Source organism: Mauremys mutica, chromosome 18 (genome assembly GCF_020497125.1).
Source record: "Mauremys mutica isolate MM-2020 ecotype Southern chromosome 18, ASM2049712v1, whole genome shotgun sequence".
In the NCBI taxonomy this organism is placed as follows: domain Eukaryota; kingdom Metazoa; phylum Chordata; order Testudines; family Geoemydidae; genus Mauremys; species Mauremys mutica.
Window position 1 is genome coordinate 4,340,335 of NC_059089.1, and position 26,310 is coordinate 4,366,644.

Consider the following 26,310-nt stretch of genomic DNA (forward strand, 5'->3'; position numbering starts at 1 on the left):
CTCCCTCCATGCTCATATAACCCGGAAGCACACGCCGCCTTCCACCCTGTGACCCGGAAGTGGCTGTGAGGCCCGGCCCGTTGCACAGGTCTCCGTTCCCCTCTGGAGCAGCATGGCTTCCTCGCGGGCCCCCGCGATGCGTGTCGCCCCGGGGCGGGCACCGCTTCCTCAGCCGGGCCCGGCTCCATCCCCGCGGGTAGGGTCTCACTCGGGGCCCTCTTAGGGCATCGGGGGGGGGGCCGTTGCGCACCTTCCCGCCGGTGTCGCTCCGGAGGCCGCAGCGCTGAGGTGCCCGCCCGCCCGCCGAGCCCCGTGCCTGGTGCGCGGTGCTGGGGGGAGAGCCCCGCTCCGAGCCTTACGTGTGGTCAGGGGCCAGGCCCTGGGAGAGCCGCGGGGGAGACGGGCGCGCCTGGTGCAGGGGAAGAGGCTGTAATGACGTTTTTGGCGGGGAGTCTGAGTGGTTGTCTGGGCTAGGCAGGAGCAGGGCGCTCCGGTGAACCACAGGGCCAAGGCAGAGAGCAAGGGTGTGTGATGGGCGCATTGGGGCATCACTCACAGAGGGCAGAGTTAAGGTAATTCACTGCATTTCCTTTCCAAAGTCTGAGATTTGCTGAACCTCATGTTTTGTAGGAAACCAGATTGAACTGGGCAACTGTAACTCTGTGTGAACGAAGTTCTTTGACAGTGAATGTATTACTTTTTTGAACATAAAGAGAAACGTGGGTGTTCAGTGTAAGGGTATTTCTACACTGCCCACGTTACAGCGCAGCCACGGCAGAATTGTGACATGGGCAGTGTAGTCACGCTTTATCGCTGGGGGAGAACTCTTTCGGTTATTTAAAAAAAAACACCCTGAACGAGCGATGTTAGCTTTATGCTCCCAGCAATAAAGCATTATCTATACTGGCGCTTTTCAGCACTAAAACTTTTGTTGCTCAGTGGGGTGGTGGTGAGTTTTTTTCCCACAACAAAAAAAAAACTGAACGACAGAAGTTTTAGCACTGAAAGTAGATGCAGCCTTAGTGATCATTTTGGAAGTAGTTGTTTAGGATGGTAGTTGAGACACTACTGTGGCTAGGCAACAGTGATAATACCTAGATCTTATGTAATGTGCTTTTCATCGGTAAATCTCAAAGCACTTTATCCTCATTGTACAGATGGGGAAACAAGCATCAAGAGGTGTTGTGACTTGGGGCTTGTCTACACTGTGAAATTGTCGACAAAACTTCTGTCTTTCACAGGTACTTAAAAAAGCTCTTCCCCCCCCCCCCCCCCGAAAGACAAAAGTTTTGTCGATGCAAGCAGCAGTGTGAACACAGCTTTGTCGACAAAGCTAACGCCGCTTGGGGGGCTGGAAGTATTTTGTCAGCAAAAGTGCCGACAAAGTACCGAAAAAGAGCTTTTACGCACACTGACTTTTAGCGACAAACACAGCCTTGTTGCTAAAAGCTATGTGGTGTAGACAAGCCCTTGGAAGGGGTTCTACATATCCATCTCCAGCATAGGAGACTCAGAGAGGTGTATGGAGAGGCCAATTGAGCACATTGTGATGTAATCCTGTGAAGAGGAATGCCCCATGGAGATGTATAGAGCCTGAAACAATAGCTCTGAGATGTATAACTGCTCTGTTCATCTGAAGCCTGATCTACACTAAGGCATTAAGTCAGTATAACTATGTTGCTCAGGGGTGTGAAAAATCCACACCCATGAGCAACATAGTTAAATGGACCTAACCCCCAGTGTCGACTGTGCTAGGTCGACAGGAGAGTTCGCCTCTGGATTTAGCTACCATCTCTCAGGGAAGTGGATTACTTATGCCAGTGCGGGAACCCCTTCCGTCAGAGAAGGTAATGTCTTCACTGAAGTGCCACAGCTGCAGCTGTGCCACTGTAGCAGTTTGTGTAGACATACCCTGAGTCAGTGTTCCTATCCCTTTTCTCCAGTGCCAGTGCTTGAGTTCCTGTGACACGTCAAGCATCTGTTCTCCGCTCCTCACCCCATCTCTCAGCAGTGTGTTCTTGGTGCATGTTCCTAGCATGCCTGTTCTCAGCTCCCCAGCTAGAGGGGCAGGGCTTCCCTAGATGCCAGCTCACATGGGGGAGCAGGGAGAGGAGTCTGGGGCTCAGATACCTCCAGATCCCTGCACACATGGGAGGAGCGAAAATGGGACTGGCAGGTGTCCCCTGCCCCAGTCTCTTCCCCACAATTCCATATTATCCATCCCTTATCACCCATACCCATTTGTTCCCCTGCCCTTAATCCCCTCTCCTTTCCTCCTGCCCCAAATCCCTCTCCCACGCTGCTTCTCCACCCTTTACGCCCCCACATCCCAGGAGGCATTTGCCTGTGTAATTTATTTTCTTTTAAAAAATAGTGTGAACACCTTCTGAATTTTCTGCTGTGCTCAGATTGCATTTCCTCAAAATGAAAAAAAAACAACACCCCTTGACAGAGGCAGATTATAGCTGGGTTTGAATTTCCAGTGCCTGGGGGTTGCTCAAGTACAATGGCTGTAGCGTTTACCCTTGACCCACTCAGGTCCTGTGCTTACTGGCTGGTTAGCAAACCTCTTGGGCACACGCACAGCGTAATCCAATGTGTGCTAGTCTCGTGCCCATCTGTAAGCCTAACTCTTTTTCAAATACCATTTTCACTTTGGTCCACCAAAGGTTTAATAAGAGCCATACACTAACTGGGGAAAATGTCAAGTAACTTGGACCGTTTAGGGCACTCTTATTCCAGAATAAGAGCATCTAAACATAGAGTTGTGCCCAAAGATGTTATGAAATCATTGGAAATGGATCTGTTACATAGGGAATAGACTATTTTAATCTGGTAACTGATTAAAATAGTAACTGGTTGGTTTGACCTTTGTGTTTATTTTGGAAAAACTGGGGAGCGTAGTGGGTCAGGGTGTCAGTGAACTGTGTTATAAAGGGGAAGGAACTCACTGAATCCCTCAGGTTTACAGCTACATTTTCCAGCAGTCTGGGGTCTTTTTGCTTTAGAAGGTCTTAATTATTTGTAGGGAGTGTAATTTTGTTGTGCATATTAGCTGGATTCCATTGAAAAACATAGTCAGTCTTAAAGGTGACCTGCAAATAGTCCCTTTTTGCTTCTATCTGGTGGACAAAGAAGGGAAGAAAGTGGGTTTTTAAAGTTTGTTTTTCCTGCTTGTTTTCTACAGGAGAAATTAAGGACCTGTCTATACTAAAAGATTCTCTGATGGAGAACTTGTGAAATGGTGACAATTGTGATCAGAAGGAAGAAGCAGAGGGAAACCTTCCCATAGTTGGGACCCTCCTTTCAGATGATGTTGGGGTATCCTCTTGTACTGAGGTTACCTCTCTGGGGGAGGGAACTCCAGTCAGTAGGAAAAGGCAGGTGTTAGTAAAGGGAGATTCAATCATTAGAAACATAGATAGCAGGGTTTGTGATGACCATGATGACTTGCCTGCCTGGTGCGAAGGTTGCGGATCTCTCGAGGCATCTAGATAGACTTATGTGTAGTGCTGGGGAGAAGCTGGTGGTTGTGGTACATGTAGGTACCAATGACATAGGGAAGGGTAGGAGAGACGTCCTGGAGGCCAAATTTAGGCTGCTAGGAAAGAGACTGAAATCCAGGACCTCTATGGTAGCATTCTCAGAAATGCTTCCAGTTCCACACGCAGGGCCAGGTAGGCAGACAGAGCTTCAGAGTCTCAATGCATGGATGAGATGATGGTGTAGGGAGGAGGGGATTAGATTTATTAGGAACTGGGGAAACTTTTGGGATAGGGGGAATGTATACAGGAAGGATGGACTCCACCTAAACCAAAGTGGATCCAAACTGCTGGCACTTTAAAAAGGTTGCAGAGCAGTTTTTAAATTAAGAGATGGGGGAAAGCCGATTGCTGCAGAGGAGCAAGTGCATCAGACAGAGACTTCTCTTAGAGGAGAGTCTACTGATAGAGATTCTCTAGGTTTTAGTCAAGAGGAAAGGATGGACAAGTATAAAGAATGGGCCAGATCAGATGAGAAACATTCACATAAAAAAGAATCGGACACATCAGAAAAGGGCAGACAAATAAACAGTGACAAGTTTTTAAAGTGATTGTACACAAATGCTAGAAGTCTAAATAATAAGATATGTGAACTAGAGTGTCTTGTGTTAAAGGAGGATATTACAGAAACCTGGTGGAGTGAGGACAATCAATGGGACACAAACATTTTGTACCCCAGAATGAATCTGAAAGACAGAACAGATTGTGCGGGGTGGGGGAGTGGCACTATATGTGAAAGAGAATGTAGAATCAAATGAAGTAAAAATCTTAAATGAATCCACTTGTTCCATAGAATCTCTATGGATAGTAATTCCATGCTCTAATAAGAATATAACAGTAGAGATCTATTATCGACTACCTCACCAGGACAGTGATAGTGACTATGAAATGCTAAGGGAGATTAGAGAGGCTATCAAAATAAAGAACTCAGTAATAGTGGGGGATTTCAATTATCCCCATATTGACAGGGTACATGTCACCTCAGGACAAAATGCAGAGACAAAATTTCTTGATGCTTTAAATGACAGCTTATTGGAGCAGCTGTACAGGAACCCACAAGGGGAGAGGCAATTCTCGATTTAGTCCTGAGTGGAGCGCAGGATCTGGTCGAAGAGGTAACTATAACAGGACCGCTTGGAAATAGTGACCATAATATAACATTTAACATTCCTGTGGTGGGAAGAACACCTCAGCAGCCCAATGCTGTGGCATTTAATTTCAGAAAGGGGAACTATGCAAAAATGAGGAGGTTAGGTAAACAGAAATTAAAAGGTACAGTGACTAGAGTGAAATCCCTGCAAGCTGCATGGACACTTCTCAAAGACACCATAATTGAGGCCCAACTTAAATGTATACCCCAAATTAAAAAACACAGTAAAAGAACTAAAAAAGAGCCACCGTGGCTTAACAACCATGTAAAAGAAGCAGTGAGAGATAAAAAGGCATCTTTTAAAAAGTGGAAGTCAAATCCTAGTGAGGTAAATAGAAAGGAGCATAAACCAAATTAAGTGTAAAAGTGTAATAAGAAAAGCCAAAAAGGAGTTTGAAGAACAGCTAGCCAAAAACTTAAAAGATAATAACAAAATGCTTTTTAAGTGTATCAGAAGAAGGATGCCTGCTAAACAACCAGTAGGGCCCTTAAAGACGATAAAGTCATTGCAGAGAAACTAAATTAATTATTTGCTTCAGTCTTCACGGTTGGACAGATTCCCAAACCTGAGCCATCCTTTGTAGGTGACAAATCTGAGGAATTGTCACAGACTGAAGTGTCATTAGAGGAGAGTTTTGGAATTAATTGATAAACTTAACAGTAACAAGTCACCAGGACCAGCTGGCATTCACCCAAGAGTTCTGAAAGAACTCAACTCGTGAAATTGCGGATTTATTAATTATGGTATGTAACCTATCCTTTAAATCAGCTTCTATACCCAATGACTGGAAGATAGCTAATGTAACACCAATATTTAAAAAGAGCTCTAGAGGTAATCCCAGCAATTACAGACCGGTAAGTCTAACATCAGTACCGGGCAAATTAGTTGAAACAATAGTAAAGAATAAAATTGTCAGACACATAGAAGAACATCAATTGTTGGGCAAAAGTCAACATGGTTTCGGTAAAGGGAAATTATGTCTTACTAATCTATTAGCGTTCTTTGAAGGGGTCAACGAACATGTGGACAAGGGGGATCCAGTGGACGTAGTGTACTTGGATTTCCAGAAAGCCTTTGACAAGATCCCTCACAAAAGGCTCTTGCGTAAATTAAGTTGTCGGGGATAAGAGGGAAGATCCTTTCATACCTTGAACTGGTTAAAAAACAGGGAACGAATGGTAGGGATAAATAGTAAATTTTCAGAATGGAGAGGGGTAACTAGTGGTGTTCCCAAGGGTCAGTCTTAGGACCAATCCCATTCAATTTATTCATAAATGATCTGGAGAAAGGGGTAAACAGTGAGGTGGCAAAATTTGCAGATGATACTAAACTGCTCAAGATAGTTAAGACCAAAGCAGATTGTGAAGAACTTCAAAAAGATCTCACAAAACTAAGTGATTGGGCAACAAAATGGCAAATGAAATTTAATGTGGATAAATGTAAAGTAATGCACATTGGAAAAAATAACCCCAACTATACATACAATATGATGGGGGCTAATTTAGCTACAACTAATCAGGAAAGAGTTCTTGGAGACATTGTGGATCGTTCTCTGAAGACATCCACAAAGTGTGCAGCGGCAGTCAAAAAAGCAAACAGGATGTTAGGAATCATTTAAAAAGGGATAGAGAATAAGGCAGAGAATATCTTATTGCACTTATATAAATCCATGGTACGCCCACATCTTGACTACTACATACAGATGTGTTCTCCTAATCTCAAAAAAAATATACTGGCATTAGGAAAGGTTCAGAGAAAGGCAACCAAAATGATGAGGGGTTTGGAACAGGTCCGATATGAGGAGAGAGTAAAGAGGCTGGGACTTTTCAGCTTGGAAAAGAGGAGACTAAGGGGGGATATGATAGAGGTCTATAAAATCATGAGTGGTGTGGAGAAAGTGAATAGGGGAAAGTTATTTACTTGTTCCCATAATATAAGAACTAGGGGCCACCAAATGAAATGAATGGGTAGCAGGTTTAAAATAAATAAAAGGAAGTTCTTCACACAGCACACAGTCAACCTGTGGAATTTCTTGCCTGAGGTGGGTGTGAAGGCTAGGACTATAACAGGATTTAAAAGAGAACTGGATTAATTTATGGCAGTTAAGTCCATTAATGGCTATTAGCCAGGATGGGTAAGGAATGGTGTCCCTAGCCTCTGTTTGTCAGAGGGTGGAGATGGATGGCAGGAGAGAGATCACTTGATCATTAACTGTTAGGTTCACTCCCTTTGGGGCACTTGGCATTGGCCACTGTCGGCAAACAGGATACTGGGCTGGATGGACCTTTGGTCTGACCCAGTATGGCCATTCTTATGTTCTTATCTGAAGATCAGAGAAGGTTCAGCTTTAAAGTGGAGAAGGGATTACTGTTTAAAATTTTTCTTCTGTTTACTGTTAGTAAAACCTATTTAGCTTCTGAGGCTAAGTAATGTTTCGAATAGTGAAATTCCTTGTGAAAGATTCAGATCCTTCCTCCTTTCATTTAGAGTGTTAAGACATGCCTTATATAACCCAGAGGTCCTCCAGCAAAGCTAGAGAAGAGCAGACTCTACATTTTAAGGGCTTGTCTCTACATGGAGTTATTCAGGAATATCTCTGTGTGCATGCTCATATTTTCTGGAGCATGAGTGTGTTCTGGTTTAGCTGAATCGAGAGGAGCAAGGCGGCACCCTTATTTCAGAATAAGAGCGTCCTCACAGGGAGTTCATCAGAAATAGCTGATGCCGTTTAAATTTGCACCTACCTTAAGGAAAGCCTGAGAGGATTTTTGTAAACATCATAAAGAAGCAGAAAAGATCACAAGTCCAGTTTTTTAAAAACTCCTTTGCAGCTAACTCTTCTTTAACACAGTTTTGCTGGGGAATAGTCTCGATGTTCAAATGAACTTTTATATATAATTTCAGGGCTTCTCACCTGAATGACCTCATTAACTCTTTCTCACTGGGGGATGCTGTCTGACACAGCTGAAGAGATTGCAGAATTACTGCTTTGTAGCCAGATAAATATCTAACAAGTCTTTTGAAATCCTGCCTTTATTCTCCAGGCAACAAAAAACAAGCTCTCAGAGGACAGTGATGCTCCCGCACCCAAGAGATCCCATATCTTCTACGGCAGCTTGGAGGAGAAGGAAAGGGAACGTCTTGCCAAAGGAGAATCAGGGCTGCTGGGAAGAGATAGAGTGAAAGCTGCGATTGAGGCAGGCAATATTAACATAACCAGTGGTAAGAATGCTCTCTGCGTAACACCCTCTTCTTGTTTGGGCCCTATGAAATCTGCATTAATGAGAACACAGACAGAATCAAAACATTAATGTGGAATCCTGCTCTCCCTGCCACTAGGGCTGCTGCAGGACGCCATCAGGGAGGGCTGCATGGCTGAGCTAGGTATAGCCGCACTTAGGAGAGTCAAGCTGCTCTCGATTGGGAGCCCCCTGATCTGCTGTGGTGTATGGGGCGGGGAAGGGGCACAGATGTCAGGTTGTCCCCCTCCCCCTGCTGGTATACCCGTCTCAGCTGGGGTGGGGAGACAAAGGGGCACCTGTCTGCACCAGCTTCTGGCTCAGCCTGGCTGCTGTCTGAGCAATGGGTAGCGTTGATGAGTGCACTGCTTAAAGAGGCAGCGTGCGGACATACTCCCCTAACGCACACGCTGTCTCACTAACTCCCCTAACACACACACCTACTCTACTGTGTACTTCTTGTGTTATTGTTCAGCAATGTCAGATTGGTCATATTACTGAGTGCTACTTTAAAAGGTGATTTAAATTGTCACTTTTTTACCATATACTGTATATTTGCAAAAAGTGACAGAGTCCTGTGGCACCTTATAGACTAACAGAAGTATTGGAGCATAAGCTTTCATGGGTGAATATCACATTCATCTGATGTGGGTATTCACCCATGAAAGCTTATGCTCCAATACTTCTGCTAATCTATAAGGTGCCACAGGACTCTTAATCTGGATCTGTAAAAAGTGACAAACATGGCTACCCCTCTGATACTTGTATATTTGCAGGATGTTTTGTTTAAATTGTGGCCATTTTTTTAAATTAGCTTTTCCCATTATAATTCAATTCTGAACATTGTTATGCATGTATAGTAAGGCTAATTAATTATTGTCAGTGTATCAAACAATGGAATTAATTTTTAACTGACTTAGAGACGTTTATAAGGATTAATGAGTCTTTGATTAGGTTTGAATATTGGCCAAAATTGTAGATGCACAAACTTTGCCCAGCTATGAAATCTGGAGAAGAGTGAATTCATTTTTAAAAAATCCAAAAATCTACAAAAATAAAATGGATTTCGTAGGACCCTAGGCATGCTGGCAGCTTGCCAGAAGCCTGAGGGCTGTACTTACTCAGCTGCTGTACTTCAATACAGAGGTTGGGGCTGCTGAGACTACAAGTCCTAATATCCAATGCTCCATCTTGATTTGAGCAGGGTGTCTGGAGGAACATGCCATTGCTGGTTCCAAATATCCCTGCCTTAAATGGTGGTGAGAATCATTTTTAAATTATATATAGCTTTTAGTGGTTAGAATTGTCCAAACCTTTGCTGCTTTAATTTCATTTCTTGTTTTAATCTGATGGCTCTGTTTCTGGTTTAGGTGAGGTCTTTGATCTTGAAGACCACATAAGTGAGCGTCAGGCAGAAGTGTTGGCTGAGTTTGAGCGCAGGAAGCGTGCCAGGCAGATCAACGTTTCCACAGATGACTCTGAAGTCAAGGCGTGCCTACGAGCACTTGGGGAGCCCATCACGCTCTTTGGAGAGGGGCCTGCAGAACGGAGAGAGAGGTGCTGTGCGTAGTCCTTTGAGTGGCTGATAGTGGTAACCACCCCCACCCCATTCAAATCTCCTGTCAAATTCCTTGAGATGTTGAGTGCAACGAGTATTGTTGACCAGTGAGTCTTCATGGTGATGTAGGAGGAGTTGAGGGGAGGAGACAGTGAAAGGAACTGACCATCTCTCCTGACCAAGATTATCTAGAACTCACTGAGTGAATAGGGTTAACTTTTGATGCATCTCATTACAGATTGAGAAATATCCTCTCGGTGGTTGGCACAGACGCCTTAAAAAAGACCAAGAAAGATGATGAAAAATCTAAGAAATCCAAAGAAGAGGTAAAATCTCCCATTCTTAGTGTCTGCTGGCTGTTAATGCAGAGAGGAGGAGGCTGCTTGGCAGCCTGTATTATTTCCAGGCCTCTATCCTGGTGGATTCTTGTTTCAATAGAGGGTCTGATAGTATGAATTCACTCCACGCATCATCCCTTCCTGCCACTGCTGCCCATTTGAAAAAGCCTATTGCTTCCACTTTTATAACCTATTAAATCAGGGGTGTCAAATTTATTGTGTAGAAAGGGCTGCATTCCACATTTAGTTATTGTCCGTGAGCCTCTCTCCTTCAACAGCAGAAAACTTGCTGCTGGCAATGAGAGGACTGCATGAAGAGCAAGGCCAGAGTGTGTCCTTTTAGAGTAATTAACCTTTTAATTACTATTAAGTACTTTATTGCAACATTCATTGTCTTTGCCACCCACTTTGAGCCACCACACCACTGTTTCTGCCCTTCTCCGCCCTTCTTTCTCTCTCTCTCCATTTTGTTTTTTCTTTGTTGTTCTCTCTGCATTTTCTTCCTTGCAGCAACTCTCACTTCCCACTCCCTGGACTTCCTTCCCCCTTCCATCTGCTAAAATAGCTATGCAGTGATTAAATGAAAAGCTGAGACTGCGCAATCTGAACACGGCATGTGGGCTATGGAAACGTCTCAGACAAGCCAAATCTGGTCCATGAGACCGTATGTGTGACACATCTGCCTTAAACCCTTCTCTAGGGATAGTAGAGCCACACTAATCCACACACTTTATAAACCCCCGGAAATAGCTGCTTCTCACTCTCAGCACAGATTTACCAGCAGATGCTGCAGTGGCATTCTGGTGCCATGGTGATGGAGGCAATGTAGGGCACCAAATAGAATAGTGACATCACTCAAACTGTTTCTGGGTTTGTTTGTTTTTTAGTATCAGCAAACTTGGTACCATGAAGGGCCAAACAGCCTGAAAACAGCTAGGCTGTGGATCGCCAACTACTCGCTCCCCAGGTAAGGAACCAGGTTACAAATTGAAAACAGTCGGAGAAGATATGAGCTGTTATAAGGAGCAGCAGACTTGTTAAACCAAGCTAATGATTGCCCTGTGGTGGGCAAAGCTGGGAGCTTGAGAACAGGGGACTCATAGCTGTGGTTGGAGCCAAGCATAAAGGACCATAGGGTTGTACACATAATGACTAGCGCTGGCAGTAGCCCAGCTTTGAGGACAGGAAGGAGAGGACAGGACCTATGCCAGCCCTAGGGCAGGGGGATGTGAGGTATAATCACTCTAATTTTGCTCATGCCACAGGGCAACAAAGCGGCTGGAAGAAGCCCGTCTGTACAAAGAGATTCCAGAGGCGACCAGGACATCCCAGAAGCAAGAACTGCACAAATCCCTGAGGGTAAGGGGTGGTTTTGTCTCTGATCATAAGTGATCAGCAAGAGCTGCAGAGCAAAGCTCCCAGGCCTAGAGTGACTTCCCAGCTGCATGTTATTCTCCAAGCCCTGCCTAGTATGCTCTGCCCCTTCTCTGATCGTGTGATCAGGCTGGGCCTTGAACCTAAAATGGTCCTGTCCCATCAGTGGTTCAGAGGACAGGGTTTGGGTTTAATCCTTAGAGTCCTGCACGGATACAAATTTATATCCCAAACAGGAGATGCAGTCAACTGCATGGAAGGGACGGGGGCAGGGATGTGCCAGAGGACCTGCCAGTGTGGGGCACTGGCTCCTGGGAGCATTGGCCCCACATTCTGCTCCTTTCCCCACTGCAGTTCCTGGGAGAGCCCTGCAGTTCCACAGATGCCGATTTATACCTGCAGATGTCCGCATCCATGGATATAAATTTGTATCCACGCAGCTCTGTTAATCCTCTGCCTGCAGGGCAAAAGGATGGAGACACATCTGTGCACTTCTGCATGAGTAGCCTATGGTGATAAAGAAACTGCCTGGGCTTGTCACTGGCTTGCTCAGCAGGGAAGAGGGATCATGTTGGGTTTTTTTTTTCCCCTTAAAGATTGTTCGCTCACCTGCTTCCTTGGCACCTGGGAGCCTTACACCAATTGAAAAAACCAACATAGTAACAATTGTTTCAGAATGAGTCAATGGAACCCCCCCTTCTGTAAAAATGATCTAGAAGCCAATTCAGAGCTTAACAGAGCTTTTTCACACTGTGCCCTAAAGCCAGTAATATTCTACATAATACCTCCAGAGGGGGGCAGCTTTAGATAAGTGGACTCTTTCATGAGAGCACCCTGCCACTAGCCCTGACAAAATCAGTGGTGATTGCACCTGGTATGTAGGAAAAGACGGACCCAGACCACATAGGGCTCTCTGGATCAGAACCAACACTTTGAAGTGCACCTTCTAACATATCCAGTAGTGCAGGGCCCAGCAAGCTGAGAGGTTATGCTGATCTAACTCTTAAGCATCTACATTAAAAATCCCACCGATGTAAGTCGCCTACTACATTGATTTAATAACTCCACCTCTGAGAGAGGCATCACGCTTAGGTCAATGTAGTTAGGGTGACAAGGTGTTCACATAGACACTGCATTACTTACATCACCTTTCGGCTGTCAGCCCCGCCCTGTGCAGGACTCACAGCTGTCAGTGCCCCACAATGTCTTGGTGGAAGTGCTCCTGGTGAGGAAGCACAGCGCAGACAGAAGGAACATAGTGTGTATGGGAACCACTGCTTTAATTACTGCAGTGGTGTACATCGACTTAAGTCGACTTAATTTTGTAGTGTAGACCTGCCCTACGGTAGAATGTGTCTGCTCCATGGAGTTGGCATGGTGCTGGGGCAGTTTACCTCTTTGCAGAGTGACTTGGTGAAGGTCTCTGTTCTCTTTGCTTAGGTGTGTCACTTGAATGGCCTCCTTAAAAAGGGGAGGTTCTTGCTGCTTTGTGCTGTTTTAAGTCAGAGTTGTCTCTGTGTCTTTGCAGTCCTTGAATAATTTCTGCAGTCAGATTGGGGATGACCGCCCAATATCTTACTGCCATTTCAGTCCCAATTCCAGACTCCTCGCCACAGCCTGCTGGTCAGTTTCCTTTTACAATACTTTTTGGGAGGGGAGGGGTGAGAAGGATGTGGCAGAGTCCTGGGAGATTTATTCTTGCGGGAATTCTGTGCCAAATTTTTTTTAAATTGTGCAGAATATTTTAAAATTCTGCAATATTCTGCATATTTTTTGTCAAATAACACAATATAATCACGCCTGTTTCAGTTATTTTGGTAATTTATTTCAGAATACCCATTTACAAGTGTCTGTAACAATATAAACCAAAAAAGATTCAGGAAATGTTTTTTGACAAATAGATCTCTTATTAGGCATATTAATACAGAACTTTGAGTAATGATTCATTTAAACTACAATACAGATATGTATTTTCTGCACCCGTCAGAAGCAGTGAGAAGGCTTCGGGGATTTAGGGGTAATGGCGGAGCTGAGGGAGGGGGAAGTAATTGCTGGGAAGCAGCCTGGGAGTGAACCCAGAGGGTTCTTGGGTGTTCGTGGGAGAACTGTTTAATAGGATTTGGGGGCGGGGATTTGTTAGAGAGTTGGGGAGCATCCCCCATGCAGACTCTGGCTGACCCCCATCCTCTCCTATTTAGTCAAGTACATCTGCCGTATCTCCGTGTGTCCCTGCACCCCAACTTCCCATTCAGCCAGGCATGTCTGCACATGTTCTCATGTGGTCCTGTACCCCCTTGTCCCTGTGTGGCCCTGCACCTTCACTCTGCCAGCCATAGCTGTCCCTGTCTCCATGTATTCCTGCACCCCTAGGCCCATTCAGCCCCTGGCTCAATGTCACCCCACTACCTCCTGTGCCCCTGCCCCAGTCTGCCTCCCCCACTAGTTCTTCTGAATCCCATTGTGTGGAGACTGCCCCATGTGCCCTGCTGCTCTGTCCATCTCTCCCCCTCCCCTTCTTCCTCCCCCATATATCCCGTGCCTTCTCACCTGGACCTGTGGGGCAGGGCACTGTGAGGAAGGCAGCCTCTGGCCCCTCCCTCTCCATGGCTGGCTGCTCCAGCCGTTGAGTCAGGTGCCTTCTCCTGGCACCACATCAGCCTCTGGTGGGTGAAAGGTGTAATTTCAGTGTGACCTCTCTCACAGTTTCCCTTCAACACCTGGTCAGAATCCATTATTCTGCAGGGAGGAAAAGACTGCGGAGGACATAAATTCTGCGCTTGCACAGTGGTTCAAAATTCCCCTAGGAGTAGGGTTTTGAGATCTCAGTAAGGCTTATGCCTGCTTTTCTAAACCCTGCCTTCACCCGAATCTACTTCCTAGCAAGGGTTTGGAGCATCTGTTCCCCTTATAGCAAGGTCACAAAGCATTCCCGGCAACTTCATTTCATGCCCTCACTTTTCACTTCTGTGCCTCAAGCCCTCTGCCCAGCCTTTTCAGTGTATGGTTTGTGGGATAATGTCATACTCTAGTGTCTGCACCACAAATTGGATCTGAGCCTGCAGCTTACACACAGACATAAAACACTGAGTGGCACATTCCACCTCTGAATTGGAGGTGGCTCTTCTTGCATTTACTAAGAGCAATGAGAACTGTCCCTTCTCCTACTGGTTGAGCTCTTCATCCACAATCACTCCTCAAGGGAGGAGACTTCTCATTTGTTCAGTGGACTGCCTGCCAAAGCCCCTTCTAACCCTTCAGAGATCAGTCTTGTGGGAGTTAGGTCAGTGTTTACCAGTATTTTAGTCACTGCAGTAACCCCACACTCTGTTTTCTTAGTTGTTTTTTGAGCTGTGCTTTTGGGGTTCGCAATCCCTCTTGTGTTGTGACTGTGAGACTCTAACCATGTTTCTTGTGTTCAACAGGAGTGGCCTGTGCAAGCTCTGGTCTGTGCCTGACTGCAATCTTGTTCATACTTTACGAGGTAGAGGTGCTTTTGCTGATGCAAGCTCTTTGCTAAGTACCCTTATTCCCCTCAGAGTCTGGTTATAATGTAAACCATTGCTATTCGGCTAAAGATGCTTTGGGAACTAGATTCTTTGTGGGTGACTCTGCAACTTTCACCAGTGCTGGAGAGGGTGCCATGCGCTCATTGTTTGTTGCTGGTCATTGAAATTGGTGGGGGGTTTCCTAGTCTGGGCTGACATATTTTAGCCATATGTCCAAGTCCCTGGCTAGTCCACAGTGAGGAAGAATCCTGTGGTTCCATGTCCAATATGCCAGAACTTGGTTGCACAATTCTGACCTGATAAAACCTGTTGTCAGAAGAGCTGGTGGGGGGGAAGCAGAGATCACCCAGCAGAGCATGCAGTCTTTTGACTCTCTCTCTCTCTCTCTCTCATTCTCACCCCCGCCAAGGGCACAACACCAACGTAGGAGCAATAGTGTTCCATCCCCAGGCTACTGTCTCCCTGGACAAGAAGGACATCAACCTGGCCTCTTGTGCAGCTGATGGCTCAGTCAAACTCTGGAACCTTGAAAGGTCAGAATGACACTGGACAGTGGAGCCAAGGTCTGGGTGATAGACCTTATTCTAAGTGCTGCTGAGGTCTTAAAAACCCTGCATTGAGAGTTCAGTGTTTCACTGTAGTCTTCTGCCAGGAGAAAATTCCCAGCCACGGGAGCTAAGTAGTTAACTTTTCACATTGTCTGGGCTCTCAGTTAACACCAGTATCCAGAGAGGGATGGACCAAATGTAGCACCTTGCTACCAAAGAGTCATTTGTTGGGATCAGGAGCAGACATGGCTGTCATCAAAAGCCATGTCCAGCCTTCAGTCTGGCAAGAATAAAACGACGAGGGGTGCAGGATATTGACATCTGGCTTGTTTTAAAAGCAAAGCCCTGCAGTGTGTCTCTGCATGAGACACAGGTGGCTTTGAAGGCCTCAGCTCCTTCCTGTTAGCTTTGAGGGATGGTTTTTAATTGCCTTTAGCATGGCAGCAGTAAATTTGCACCTGGGGATTTAGTTATTTGTCCCATGTGGACATGGAGACGGTTATCTCTTTAATTGGCCTGTTCGGATGAATGTTTTTCTTTCTGATACTCTTTCAAACCTCTTAGTGGCTGCTGGGCTGATGCATGTATTTTTGGCAGAACTGATATCAGCCCATTCTTGACCACCATGTGACTCCTTCCATACTTGTTCTGGGCAACGGGGATGGTGATAACTGCTGCTCCCCTTGGTCATGTTCAGATTTCATGTCCACTGTGTATTGTTCTAGATGCTACAGTAATACAGAGGAGGTGCTATACAGCCACAGACAAGATAGTCCCTGCCCCAGGGAGCTCAGTCATTTATAATGTTATTGTTTATGTTGCTGCTGCTATTTTAATTTCAAAGCACCTGAAAACAATAGGAGCTTCTAACATTCTAATTAATTCTCTCTTGGGGCGACCCTTCTCATGGGTGTTTCTAGCCCTGGAGACACATCCATGTGCAGACAAGTTTTTGTCAGTCATGTTGCTGTGTGACCCTAATGGCTGCAGTAGTGCAGGTGAGGCCTGTCCCCCCCCGGAGAGAATGTGTGACAGGGTTGGTTTGTTTCTTTCAGTGATGAACCGATGGCAGATATCGAGGGCCATACAATGAGAGTGGCACGAGTGATGTGGCATCCCTCTGGGAGGTTCCTGGGCACCACTTGGTATGTGGCATTGATTTACAATACTCAGGGTACTAAGCTTTAGCTCTTAAATTATAACAAATAGAAGCTGCTGTATGTCTGCAGAGCGGGGTTGGCAAACTGATTGCCAAGGTAAGGTGGCACATCTCATCTCAAGTCGTCCAACAGAGATCGCACCCAGCCATTTGTTGCAATAAGCCAGAGGTTACCACAAGCTGGGGCCTTAAAAGGGCAGGACCCTGTACAGTCCTCCATTCTCTTCCCTTCAAGTGAGACCTTGTTGGTCTCCAAGTGGGTATAAAGTACAGGAGATCAGAATAATATTTATCCCTGTGGAAACACTGACTATTGGAATAACCACTTCCTGCCTTTTGAGATGTCAAAGCCCTGTTGTCAAGCCGTGCCATCAGCTCACTGCCCGTGGTTAACACTGATTTTGATCAGTAGAAAGCATGAGCAAATAAGTCTGAGAATGGAGGTTCTCCTGCTAATGGGCTTGGGCAAGGAGTGGAGCGGATCCTATTGAGTCATTGTTAAGACCCAGATACCCCTAGGGCAGAGGGTCTGATCTGTCCTGAAACTAAGCCATACACATAGTCTGAAAATAGATCTGAAATGCTGGCTCCAGAAGGAGCCACAGACCCTGCTGCTTAGTAGAATCTCTTTGAAATGCCCCCATGGAGAACAGTAATAAACCTTATGAGTCAGTGACCCCACTCTCTGCTTCTCTTCCCTCCATTCCAGTTCCAGGGGATCTCCAGACTCTGTTCCCTGCTGTGTCTTGCATCTGTAACTAGTGACCCCACTCTCTGCTTCTCTTCCCTCCATTCCAGTTCCAGGGGATCTCCAGACTCTGTTCCCTGCTGTGTCTTGCATCTGTAACTAGCAGGTTATAATGTACTTTTCCTGGGTCTTTAAACCATCACCTGAGTCTGTTTAAATGGAGACTCACCCTCCCCTCCCCTCAAACTATGCACAGGTGTTAAAAATAATGCCTCTCTCCCAACTGCCCCTTAAGTAAATATCTGCCAATCTTCCCAGAGCATTGGGTGCCAGAGCTCACATGCTCTTCGGAAATCTGCCAGTCAGTTCCCCTTGGAACCAAAATGATGCAAACTGGCAGCTTGTCACTATGACTGACTGACTTACCTGGAGAAACAAATTCTCACTCAGGTTCTGTCACTTGCATCTTTCAGCCCTATTAGGAAACATGCCTGCAAAGTGAAAGCTGGTTACAGTGAGCTGTAGGAGAGCATCTAACAGTGTGGGGCAAATGCAGTTCTCCATGTGTGGTCAGTGAATACGCATCTTTGCTCTACTCTTTGAGGCTTGTAGTAGGAAGAGGGCCTGAAACATAAGCTGTTATGTCAGAGGCCTGGTATGGAGCCTGAGGCCTGGGCTAAAGTAGCGGTCAAAACTTTGCTGATATAAAGCAAAATCGGGCTGTGAACTAGAGCCAGGCCCGGCTCGCAGAATCTGGCAAGAACAGGGCTGATATTGCAAAAACACCCACTCCTAAGAGGTGCTAGAAACAGAGCACTCGCATGAACACATTCCAGAAGGGTGGTACCAAAACACCTTGATACCAACATGTTCCTGTTATCTTTACAGAATACACTGACCCATCCTAAAGATAAGGTCAGGATGACAGTGTGATGGATAGAGATGTACAAGGTGATGGGTGGTAACTGGCTATGTCAGAGGGTGTCAGCTAACTATGTCAGAGGGACAGTGTGTAACTTGTTTGTGTTGATGTATAAAAGAGATCTCAGAGTGAGTGTCTTTGGCTGGCCTGGGGATAATGGAAAGTCCCACCATTAACTGAGCTAGTCCATTGCAATGGTCATACATGTTAGTGTACCTATAACCATTGAGCCAGGGCACTGGGACTGTGCTTCATTGACAATAAACCTGACCAAGGGCCTTCGCTATGAACCGAGTCTGTGGATTTATTGGGCAGTTTGACTGGAGCCTCCTGTACAGGCTTTCTGGCCTGAGTCAGTACAGCTCACAGAAAGAATACACATGCAGCCAAACATCTGACCACAGGGCTGACTTGTCCCAGCAGCATTAACACAGGCGTGCATGTGCTATTGCATTTATACCACACAAGGCACTCAGTGGGTGAAATGTTCATTTTATTGACAGGATCTGTGCTCCCTTTGGTGGCTGGCCAACTGGCTGCCATTGTCATGTGGCACTGGGGAAGCGTCCTCTTCCTCAGCACATTGCAAGGACGCTGCAGAACACTGACGACTTCTCGGTGTCATCAGGGCGACAAGGCTTGTTCCTAGTCATCTCATGCTGTGCAGCAGATGAGGTTCTGGGTTGACCAGCAGTGATGTGCTGATGAAGCAATTATCCGTTTGTGTTTCTAACGGTGTCTGAGCACCCACATACCTTGTAGTCTGAGCCAAGGTTAGAATTCTGAAAAATACATTGAGTTGGACACATGGCTTTGTTTTTCCAGCTATGATCACTCCTGGCGCCTCTGGGACCTGCAAGCTCAAGAGGAGATTCTCCATCAGGAGGGGCACAGCAAGGGGGTCTATGACATCGCCTTCCACATTGATGGCTCTCTTGCTGGGACTGGGTAAGATTTACATTGAACCTTAGCAAGGTTGTTGCTCAGGATCAGATGCCCTTTGCTGGGCTGGGTGTGTTTGTTTGGGCTAGTGACCACTCTTGTGTGTTTAAGAAATGTCAATGCTGAGTTTTCTTTCCCCAGTGGCATGGATGCCTTTGGTCGGGTATGGGATCTGCGTACTGGGCGCTGTATCATGTTCCTGGAGGGCCACCTGAAGGAAATCTATGGGATTAACTTCTCCCCAAATGGGTAAGGAGGGAGCTGGAATGGTACAGCTAGTGGTTCTGAGAGCATGAACTCCAGCTGAGACCAGTGTGTTCTTCCTTCTCCTCATGGCAGATATCACATAGCAACTGGCAGCGGGGACAACACATGCAAAGTGTGGGACCTCCGCCAGAGGAAGTGTGTCTACACCATACCTGCCCACCAGAACCTGGTGACCGGAGTGAAGTTTGAACGTAAGTATTTCCCCTCCCACACCTTGGTTTGCTTAGCAACACTTCCTCCTAATTCCCTGGACTGATGTGGCTGGGATAGCTGTATGTGCAACAAAACTGCAGAACAGTCTGTGCTGGTAATAGCCAGAAATCCCAGAACTCAGCAGACTTCTCTCCAGAATCTGCAATCTGGTGTTGGCAATCTATTTGCTGCTGTTTCTACATGCAAACCTCACCTCTTCCCCTCTTTTTCACTGCAGCTACGCATGGTAACTTCCTGCTCACCGGTGCTTATGATAACACAGCCAAGATCTGGACTCACCCAGGCTGGTCCCCTCTGAAAACGCTGGCTGGCCACGAGGGAAAAGTAATGGGACTGGATATCTCCTCAGATGGGCAGCTAATAGCAACATGCTCATATGACAGGACCTTCAAGTTGTGGATGGCAGAGTAGCTCTGAGCTGCCAGTGACCCAGGACAGGGAATATCACAGACTGGGCTGTCCCTGCATTTTTATATTAAAAAAAAAAAAAACTGTTGCATCAACTACAATGGTGGCTGGAGTTGCTGGCTGATGTCGGCTTCCCCATGGTGCTGGTGCATCCCCTGTGCTGGGAGTTGGCTAAAGTCAGAGTTGATCTGAACTCCTGGAGTGATTCTGTAACCTCACCTTGTATGATTTGTATAATCTCTACCCCCTGGCTCTGGGAAGAAATTCTGGTGTGAGCCATCTACTCTACCACCCCTTCATCGTGGGCTTTACTCTGTTATACATGTTTGTAAATACCCACACACCCCTTCAGCTGTACTGTACCATAAAATCCATCGGTTGGCATCACCCTCAAGATCAGTTTTGTAGGAGACTTTCCCCAGCTGTGGAGCCTGAATGATCTTGCTTTTGGCAAAGAGCCAACTGCTTCAGTCGTTTAAATATGGCACATTAGTTCTCCCAGCACAGAGATTGGATCTCTGCAGAACGTGGAAGCCCAGGCCCCCTTAAGCATCTGCTCTGGGTGAATTTTAAGCAGTGGGGCAGGAGGGAGTTTCTCTTCATGCAAAATCAGGCTTGAACTGCCCACTGCCCTAGATCCCCTTCTGCCTCTCTGATACTTCAGAGTATTAAAACACAACCTTTCAAATGACATGGACTTCTCCAGCTTAAGGTGCCTCCAAGTCTGCTGGGACCTGCATACAGAGGTGTCAGTTACAGTTTTGTTGCTAGTTTGTTTCACTTTAAGGTTCTTGCTCTAGCCACCCACTGTAGAGAACACTCATTTTCTCAACTCTTCCCAGTGAAGTTTTGCAGGTGCCGGTTTCTAAGAAACCTGTTGTGACCTCAGTATCTGCTCATTTTGGTTGTGCTGGAGCTGTGTGGGGGAGGGGCCTGCAGCATCTGTTACCAGCCACAGCTGTGCACCCAGGAAGCAGTCCCATTACAGAGGGAGGCATTAGGCCAGCTGTTGTCCCTCTTCTCTCCCTACACTTAGATCAGCAATATAAGACCCTGGCATGTAGCAGTGTATGTACTTGTGAGAGTGGATGGGTGATACAGGGTTGATCATTCTCAGTTGCACCCTTCCCTGTGTTTTGTATGTATGCACTAACCTGTGCATTAAACAGGGTGAGGGAGATAGCCATGCAGTGTGGAAAAGCTGATCTCTTTGTGGGGCTGTCTCTGAAAAGTGCCCCCAGCAAGGGAGAAGCAGCTTCATCTTCTCCCATTCCTCTCAAGAGTAGCAGTACATGTCTGCAGCAGCGTAGTTCTTCACCACCACCCATTCCCTAAGTACTATGGGGGATCATGGTTAGTGAAAAGGAATGAAATGGGCCCCTTTTGGCTGAGGAAGTGGGGTTACTCCTTGCCTCTCTAGCTGACTACATGAAGTATCTGGTCTCACCTGCTCTTTGCCCCATCACCTCTAATTCATTATTGAGAGGGTTACCCCTGAGGAAACAATGGCAGCTGACCAACGCCCAGTGCGTAGTCTGCTAGGAGTAGCCATCTTTCCAGCCCAGGGGTTGCAGTGGCAACATACTGCCAAAGTGCAGCACAGACTTTGCATATAAACCTAAAACAAGTCCTACCATAATCCCAACCTGTACAGTGAGACCTGCACTAGGGACCCCACTTTCAGTCAGCCCTGACTGGGAGACACCACCAGTCCAATTTATTTGCTCTTTTAAGATCCATCTCTACTAAGCAACTGATGTTTGGTCTTCTGGACAGTACCTTAAACCAGGTTACACTGTAGTTTACAGGCAAATAGAAATCACGTGATTGAGCAGCAATACATCATTTGATTGAGTTCCCTACAGCTACCCAGCCCTGTCCCTCTGGGTTGTATCAGCTACAGTGACCTTAGATAGAGGTGCCAGCAGAAGGAGCTGCTGCTGGAACAGGCTGAGGTCTAGCTGGACTCTGACCTAGCAGGACTTGCTTTATTAAATAAATGTAGCCACCTGCCTGCTGAGCATGGAATTCATTGTAGAGTGGCCCATGCCAGCTCTCAGATGGTAACAACTGGATCCAAAGCAGCAGCCTCCACTCCTGAAGCCATCCAGTCCCTTATAGTTTCCTTAGTGACTCCAGCTTCTATTTTCTCTCCTCCTGGCCTCACCCCATCCCTCAGGCTATCATTCCCCACAAAGGAGTCCAGACTTGTCAGTCTCTGCAGCAGAAGGGATGGGTTAATGTGCTAAGAGGAGCGATGGGTCCCATCATTACATTACCTGACCCCTTTCACACACACCAACAGGAATTGCCTGCTAGGATGGAGACTTGAGCCACCAATGGGGTGGGGGGTACAGCCTGCAGCAAGAAGGAAGCTCTACCCTCTTCCCCATGACACTGTCTGCAGGCCAAGGCCTTTTCTGATGGCCAAACAAACTGTTAAAAGTGGGGCTGTTCCTTCCCCAGTTGTGGCAGTTGAATTCCAGCATTGCTGCAAGTATGTTCCTACCTCTCGGATTGCAGCTTCCACCCCTGAAATGCAGCCAACGCTGAGGTGAAACACACCTACTGCATGACAGCACACAGTAAACCTCCCCAACGGTCTGGGGAAGGACATGAGGCCAAACTTCCGTAACTCTTACTGCAGGAAGCAGAATGTAATTATCCCACCTGGTATGTGGCCAGTGGCTGCCACACCTGCTTTTTATTGACTGCCTGGGGCCTGAGGTCTCACCTGGTAAAGACAGCACCTCCAAAACTGGTTGAGTGCTGAGGCAAAGGGAAGAGACTGGCTCATGGCTATTGCTTCCTTAAAGGTCTCCCATCCACGTTAGCGAGGCCCAGGGCTGCTCAGTATGGCTAAAGCACAACTTATGATGGGGCTGATGGAGCAAATGTTAAAAAACAAAGCTGCTCAGGCTGTGTAGATACTGAGCACTCCTGGGGACTAATGCAGTTACCCACAGTGAGTTCCTGCTAGCTGCCAGCCAGGTACACAGTGGGGAACACTGTCACTGCTACTGAGCCCATCTTGGTGCAGAACAGGCACAACTGAGGAATCACATGTCCGTGCAAACCTGAGGAGTTGGAACAGCCTTCCCCATGCTGCCCTTCAAACGGAGCTGCTGCAATCTGAGCCCACTGGCCTTAATCCAGAGGCAGGACAAGGAAACAGGACAGATACTGGTGCTTTCTCTGTTCAGGCAATTCATATCTGCCCCATGGAAATGGAAACCGTTCACATTTATTTCTTTGCCTCTGGAAAAGAAAGTGAGGTTGAGGAGTGAGAGCAGAGGAGGAGCTGGGACCCTGGCACAGGAGCTGAATGTGTTTGATTGTAAACAACACAACAAAAAAGTGCAACAATTAGCTCAAAAAGACAAAAGATTAAATTTCTTGCAGGTCTTTGCTGTGGGCCAGGGGTCTGCTTATCCAGCAGATGGAAAAAGCGCAGCCAGCCCCCCCCCCCCATGAGGAACTTTGTCACAACAGATGGTGTCCGTCTGTGGACATGAATGTCCTGGCCTGCATGTTGTCCTTGGTGGTACCCAGAAGATACAAGATGAGTCACAGGTGAGCCTCTAGAAATCATCGCTTTCCATAAGGTTCTGGCTCATTCCTCCTGGGCTGGGGTTTGCAGTATCTCCTCTTGAGTCCTGGCCATCCAGTATAATGGCATTGTTGCCCACTACTATGAGCATCTGTATTCCCATAGCGCCTTGGAGGTCATGTCGGGGCCCCAGACCCCATGATAGGCAGCAAAGAGCTTCAGCTGATGGGGCAGTTCCAGAACATCATACAGGTTCTGCTGCTGTTGGTGCACAATTCTCAGCGTGGCTGCCAGGGACCCCCCAGGTCTTGGGATGCAGCCAGATGACTAGTATGGCTGGGTGTATCACTGAGAAGAGACCAGGAATAAAGCTCATTAGCCAGAGCCTGCACAGATGGTCCTGGAGGGTGCAGAGAGGACTCCCCTGCCCAGAGCAGATGGCAAGTAGCTGATGTCACCTGGGACTTTTTGCTGTCTGAGAAGATGTTGAGCTCTGGGCTCCAGTTGTGGGGCTTGCCAAGCCCTCAGCCTATGCCCCAGAGGAACTGCTTGGTCCAGAAGATGGAGAAGATGAGCAGCAGTGTCATGCTGAGGATGATGGCCATCAGGTAGGCGAAGATGCGGAACTGGGGGTTACGGATGCACTGCTGAAGGGAAGAGCGGCTGGGGATGGAGGTCGGCCTAGGGAAAGCCTGGGAGCTACCTAGCCTGGGCCCTGGATCTGTTCCCAGGTTGAGGGTATAAACCCTGGGCTGGCGCAGGAAGTACCGTGATTTCCGCTCATCCTTTAGGCACAGCTGACGGCCCTCCAGGATGATATGGTTGGGCTCCAGTTTGAGCAGCCGCAGGACATCCAAGTTGGTGGGCAGGTCGGTGATGGGCTGGTTGAAGGGGAGCACTGTGAGGTGGCGGCAGAGTGGGCATTGCAGCCGGTTGCGGGCAGGGGACACCAGGCTCAGGTGTGCCAGGCACTCGATGCAAAAGGAGTGCTGGCACTCCAGGAGCTTTGGGGTACGGAAGGTGTTGTTGTAGGGGTTCCAGCAAACTGGACAGTCTGCTTCTGGCTCCCCGCGCAGCCCTTCTGACGTGGTCTCAGTGGGGCAAGGCGCCATCCCCAGCTGCTGTGCCCAAGAAGCTTATTTGCTGTGAGGGCTGCAGGAAAGATGATCCCACCAGCTGCTTGGAAAAATACAAAAGGCCCAGTTACAATGCATCCCTCTGCGCTCCAATGAGCTGCTAATCTCCCCAGGCACATATACCCTGCTCAGGACGGGCTGATCCAGCTGCTTGCTACAAGGACCCCAGGAAGGGAAGAATCGGTGCAGGTAACAGGTCAGTCCAACCAGCAGCAAAGTCCCTTGAGGGAGTGAGGAACCTGACCCTAGGCAGGGAGCTGGGTGGGTGCTAAGGGAATTGGACATGAAAACCATGCTCTCAATGGCCTGATAAAAGTGACAGCATGAGAGATGCTGCACTGGCTCCAATGTGATCTGATGGGCTTTCAAACAGACAGGAGAAGCCATGAAGCCATTAGACCAGGCCCTTCCTCCCACCGACATCAGCTTGGAACTCAGACAAATCCTCTGGTGATTGTGAACTCGGAGGTCTGGCCCATCCAGGTGGCGTTAAAGCTGTCTCTGGTGCAGAGGGCTTTCAGCCAGAGGAAGGCATAGCTCAGTGGTTTGAGCATTGGCCTGCTAAACCCATGGTTGCGAGTTCAATCCTTGAGGGGGCCATTTAAGGAACTGGGGTAAAAATCTGTCTGGGGTTTGCTCCTGCTTTGAGCAGGAGGTTGGACTAGATGACCTCCTGAGGTCCCTTCTAACTCTAATATTCTATTAACCAAGGACCTTAGCAGTGGGGAATACAGCTGACCCTGATACAGAATGTGCTGGAGAACCCTTAATGCAGGACTGATATGTTCAATTAGCCCAGGAAACCAGAGAACACGGGCAAAGGCCAGGCAGGAGCATGACCAAGCTCTACCCCAATAGCAGCAGAGGCCCCTGTCAGGATTGGGCCCTGTGCAAATATACCCAGAAGCAGGTCTGGCCTTCCCCCAAAGAGCTTGTGCCCTCAAGCCACAGCAACAAACACATTGCAAAGCAAAGCCAAGTCTTTTTCATTGCATAGAGGTCTCAGCCTCTTGTTGGAGAAGGTAGAAAGATGCTCTGGTTACCAACCCCGCCACTAATGCAGGCTCAGCATAATGCCCGGGCCCTTCCTGCTGGGGAAGGGGCTCAGTTCAAGAGCACAATGGGGCACCAGGCTACTAGTTCTGCTTGACAAACACTTGGATCCAGCTAGCCACATCTGTCCAATCCATGCAGCACCCAAATTGAGGGTCTGTTGGGAATCAGTGCTGGGCTCTCAGCCTGGGTGTTGGAGAGATGCCCCAGCCAGGGCAGGCTGGGCATGGTCTGCTGAATGGTGACAGTGCAGAGGGAAGCCCTGAGAGCAGCACCTGGCACTAGCACAGAAGCACCACTCAGGAGGGCTCCTAACTGATTGCCAAGATGCAGCACTACCCCCATGCCCCTGGACTGACAAACAGCCACTGCAAGGAAACATGCCTGGCTGTGTTACAGAAAGCTCCCTCCCAGCTGCCCGTGGGGAACCAGGGGCTGCAGGGGACACTTACTTTCACAAAGGAGGCCTGGTATCACAGCTGAGCGTTGGCAACATTGCTAAGCAGGTGCCCCTGATAGGGGGCACAGGGTGGTGGAGCTGTCCTGCTCCTCAGATTGGCTAGCGAACACACCCTTCATCCTCCTTTGCAGTCTGCATCTGCCTGCTCCTCACTTGCAGCCACACACCATCGCTTAGCAGCGGGCAGGACCAGTGGTGGCCTTGACAAACAGGTTTCTATTGGAGAGAAGAGGGAGGGGAAGATAGACATCCATGA

At 47.5% G+C, this 26,310-nt stretch overlaps 2 protein-coding genes across 3 annotated transcripts; one reads left to right on the forward strand and one right to left on the reverse strand.

Annotated features, from left to right (window-relative positions):
* Positions 1-58: 58 nt before the first annotated feature.
* Positions 59-23,359, forward strand: PRPF4 (pre-mRNA processing factor 4). The gene is made up of 14 exons (XM_044992892.1): positions 59-196; positions 7,738-7,915; positions 9,303-9,489; positions 9,729-9,816; positions 10,716-10,795; positions 11,094-11,187; positions 12,731-12,825; positions 14,625-14,683; positions 15,118-15,241; positions 16,312-16,401; positions 18,851-18,973; positions 19,109-19,216; positions 19,307-19,425; positions 19,665-23,359. Exons 1-14 carry the CDS (start codon positions 113-115, stop codon positions 19,856-19,858), a joined length of 1,623 nt encoding a protein of 540 aa, XP_044848827.1. The 5' UTR covers positions 59-112; the 3' UTR covers positions 19,859-23,359.
* On the reverse strand, positions 23,342-26,310 carry RNF183 (ring finger protein 183). Of its 2 annotated transcripts, none has more exons than XM_044992893.1 (2): positions 26,047-26,310; positions 23,342-24,581 (listed from the first exon to the last, which is right to left on the reverse strand). In XM_044992893.1, exon 2 carries the CDS (start codon positions 24,515-24,517, stop codon positions 23,930-23,932), a length of 588 nt encoding a protein of 195 aa, XP_044848828.1. In that variant the 5' UTR covers positions 24,518-24,581; positions 26,047-26,310; the 3' UTR covers positions 23,342-23,929. The 2 variants fall into 2 exon arrangements, with proteins under 2 accessions (XP_044848828.1, XP_044848829.1); XM_044992894.1 differs by having other exon boundaries at positions 23,342-24,584.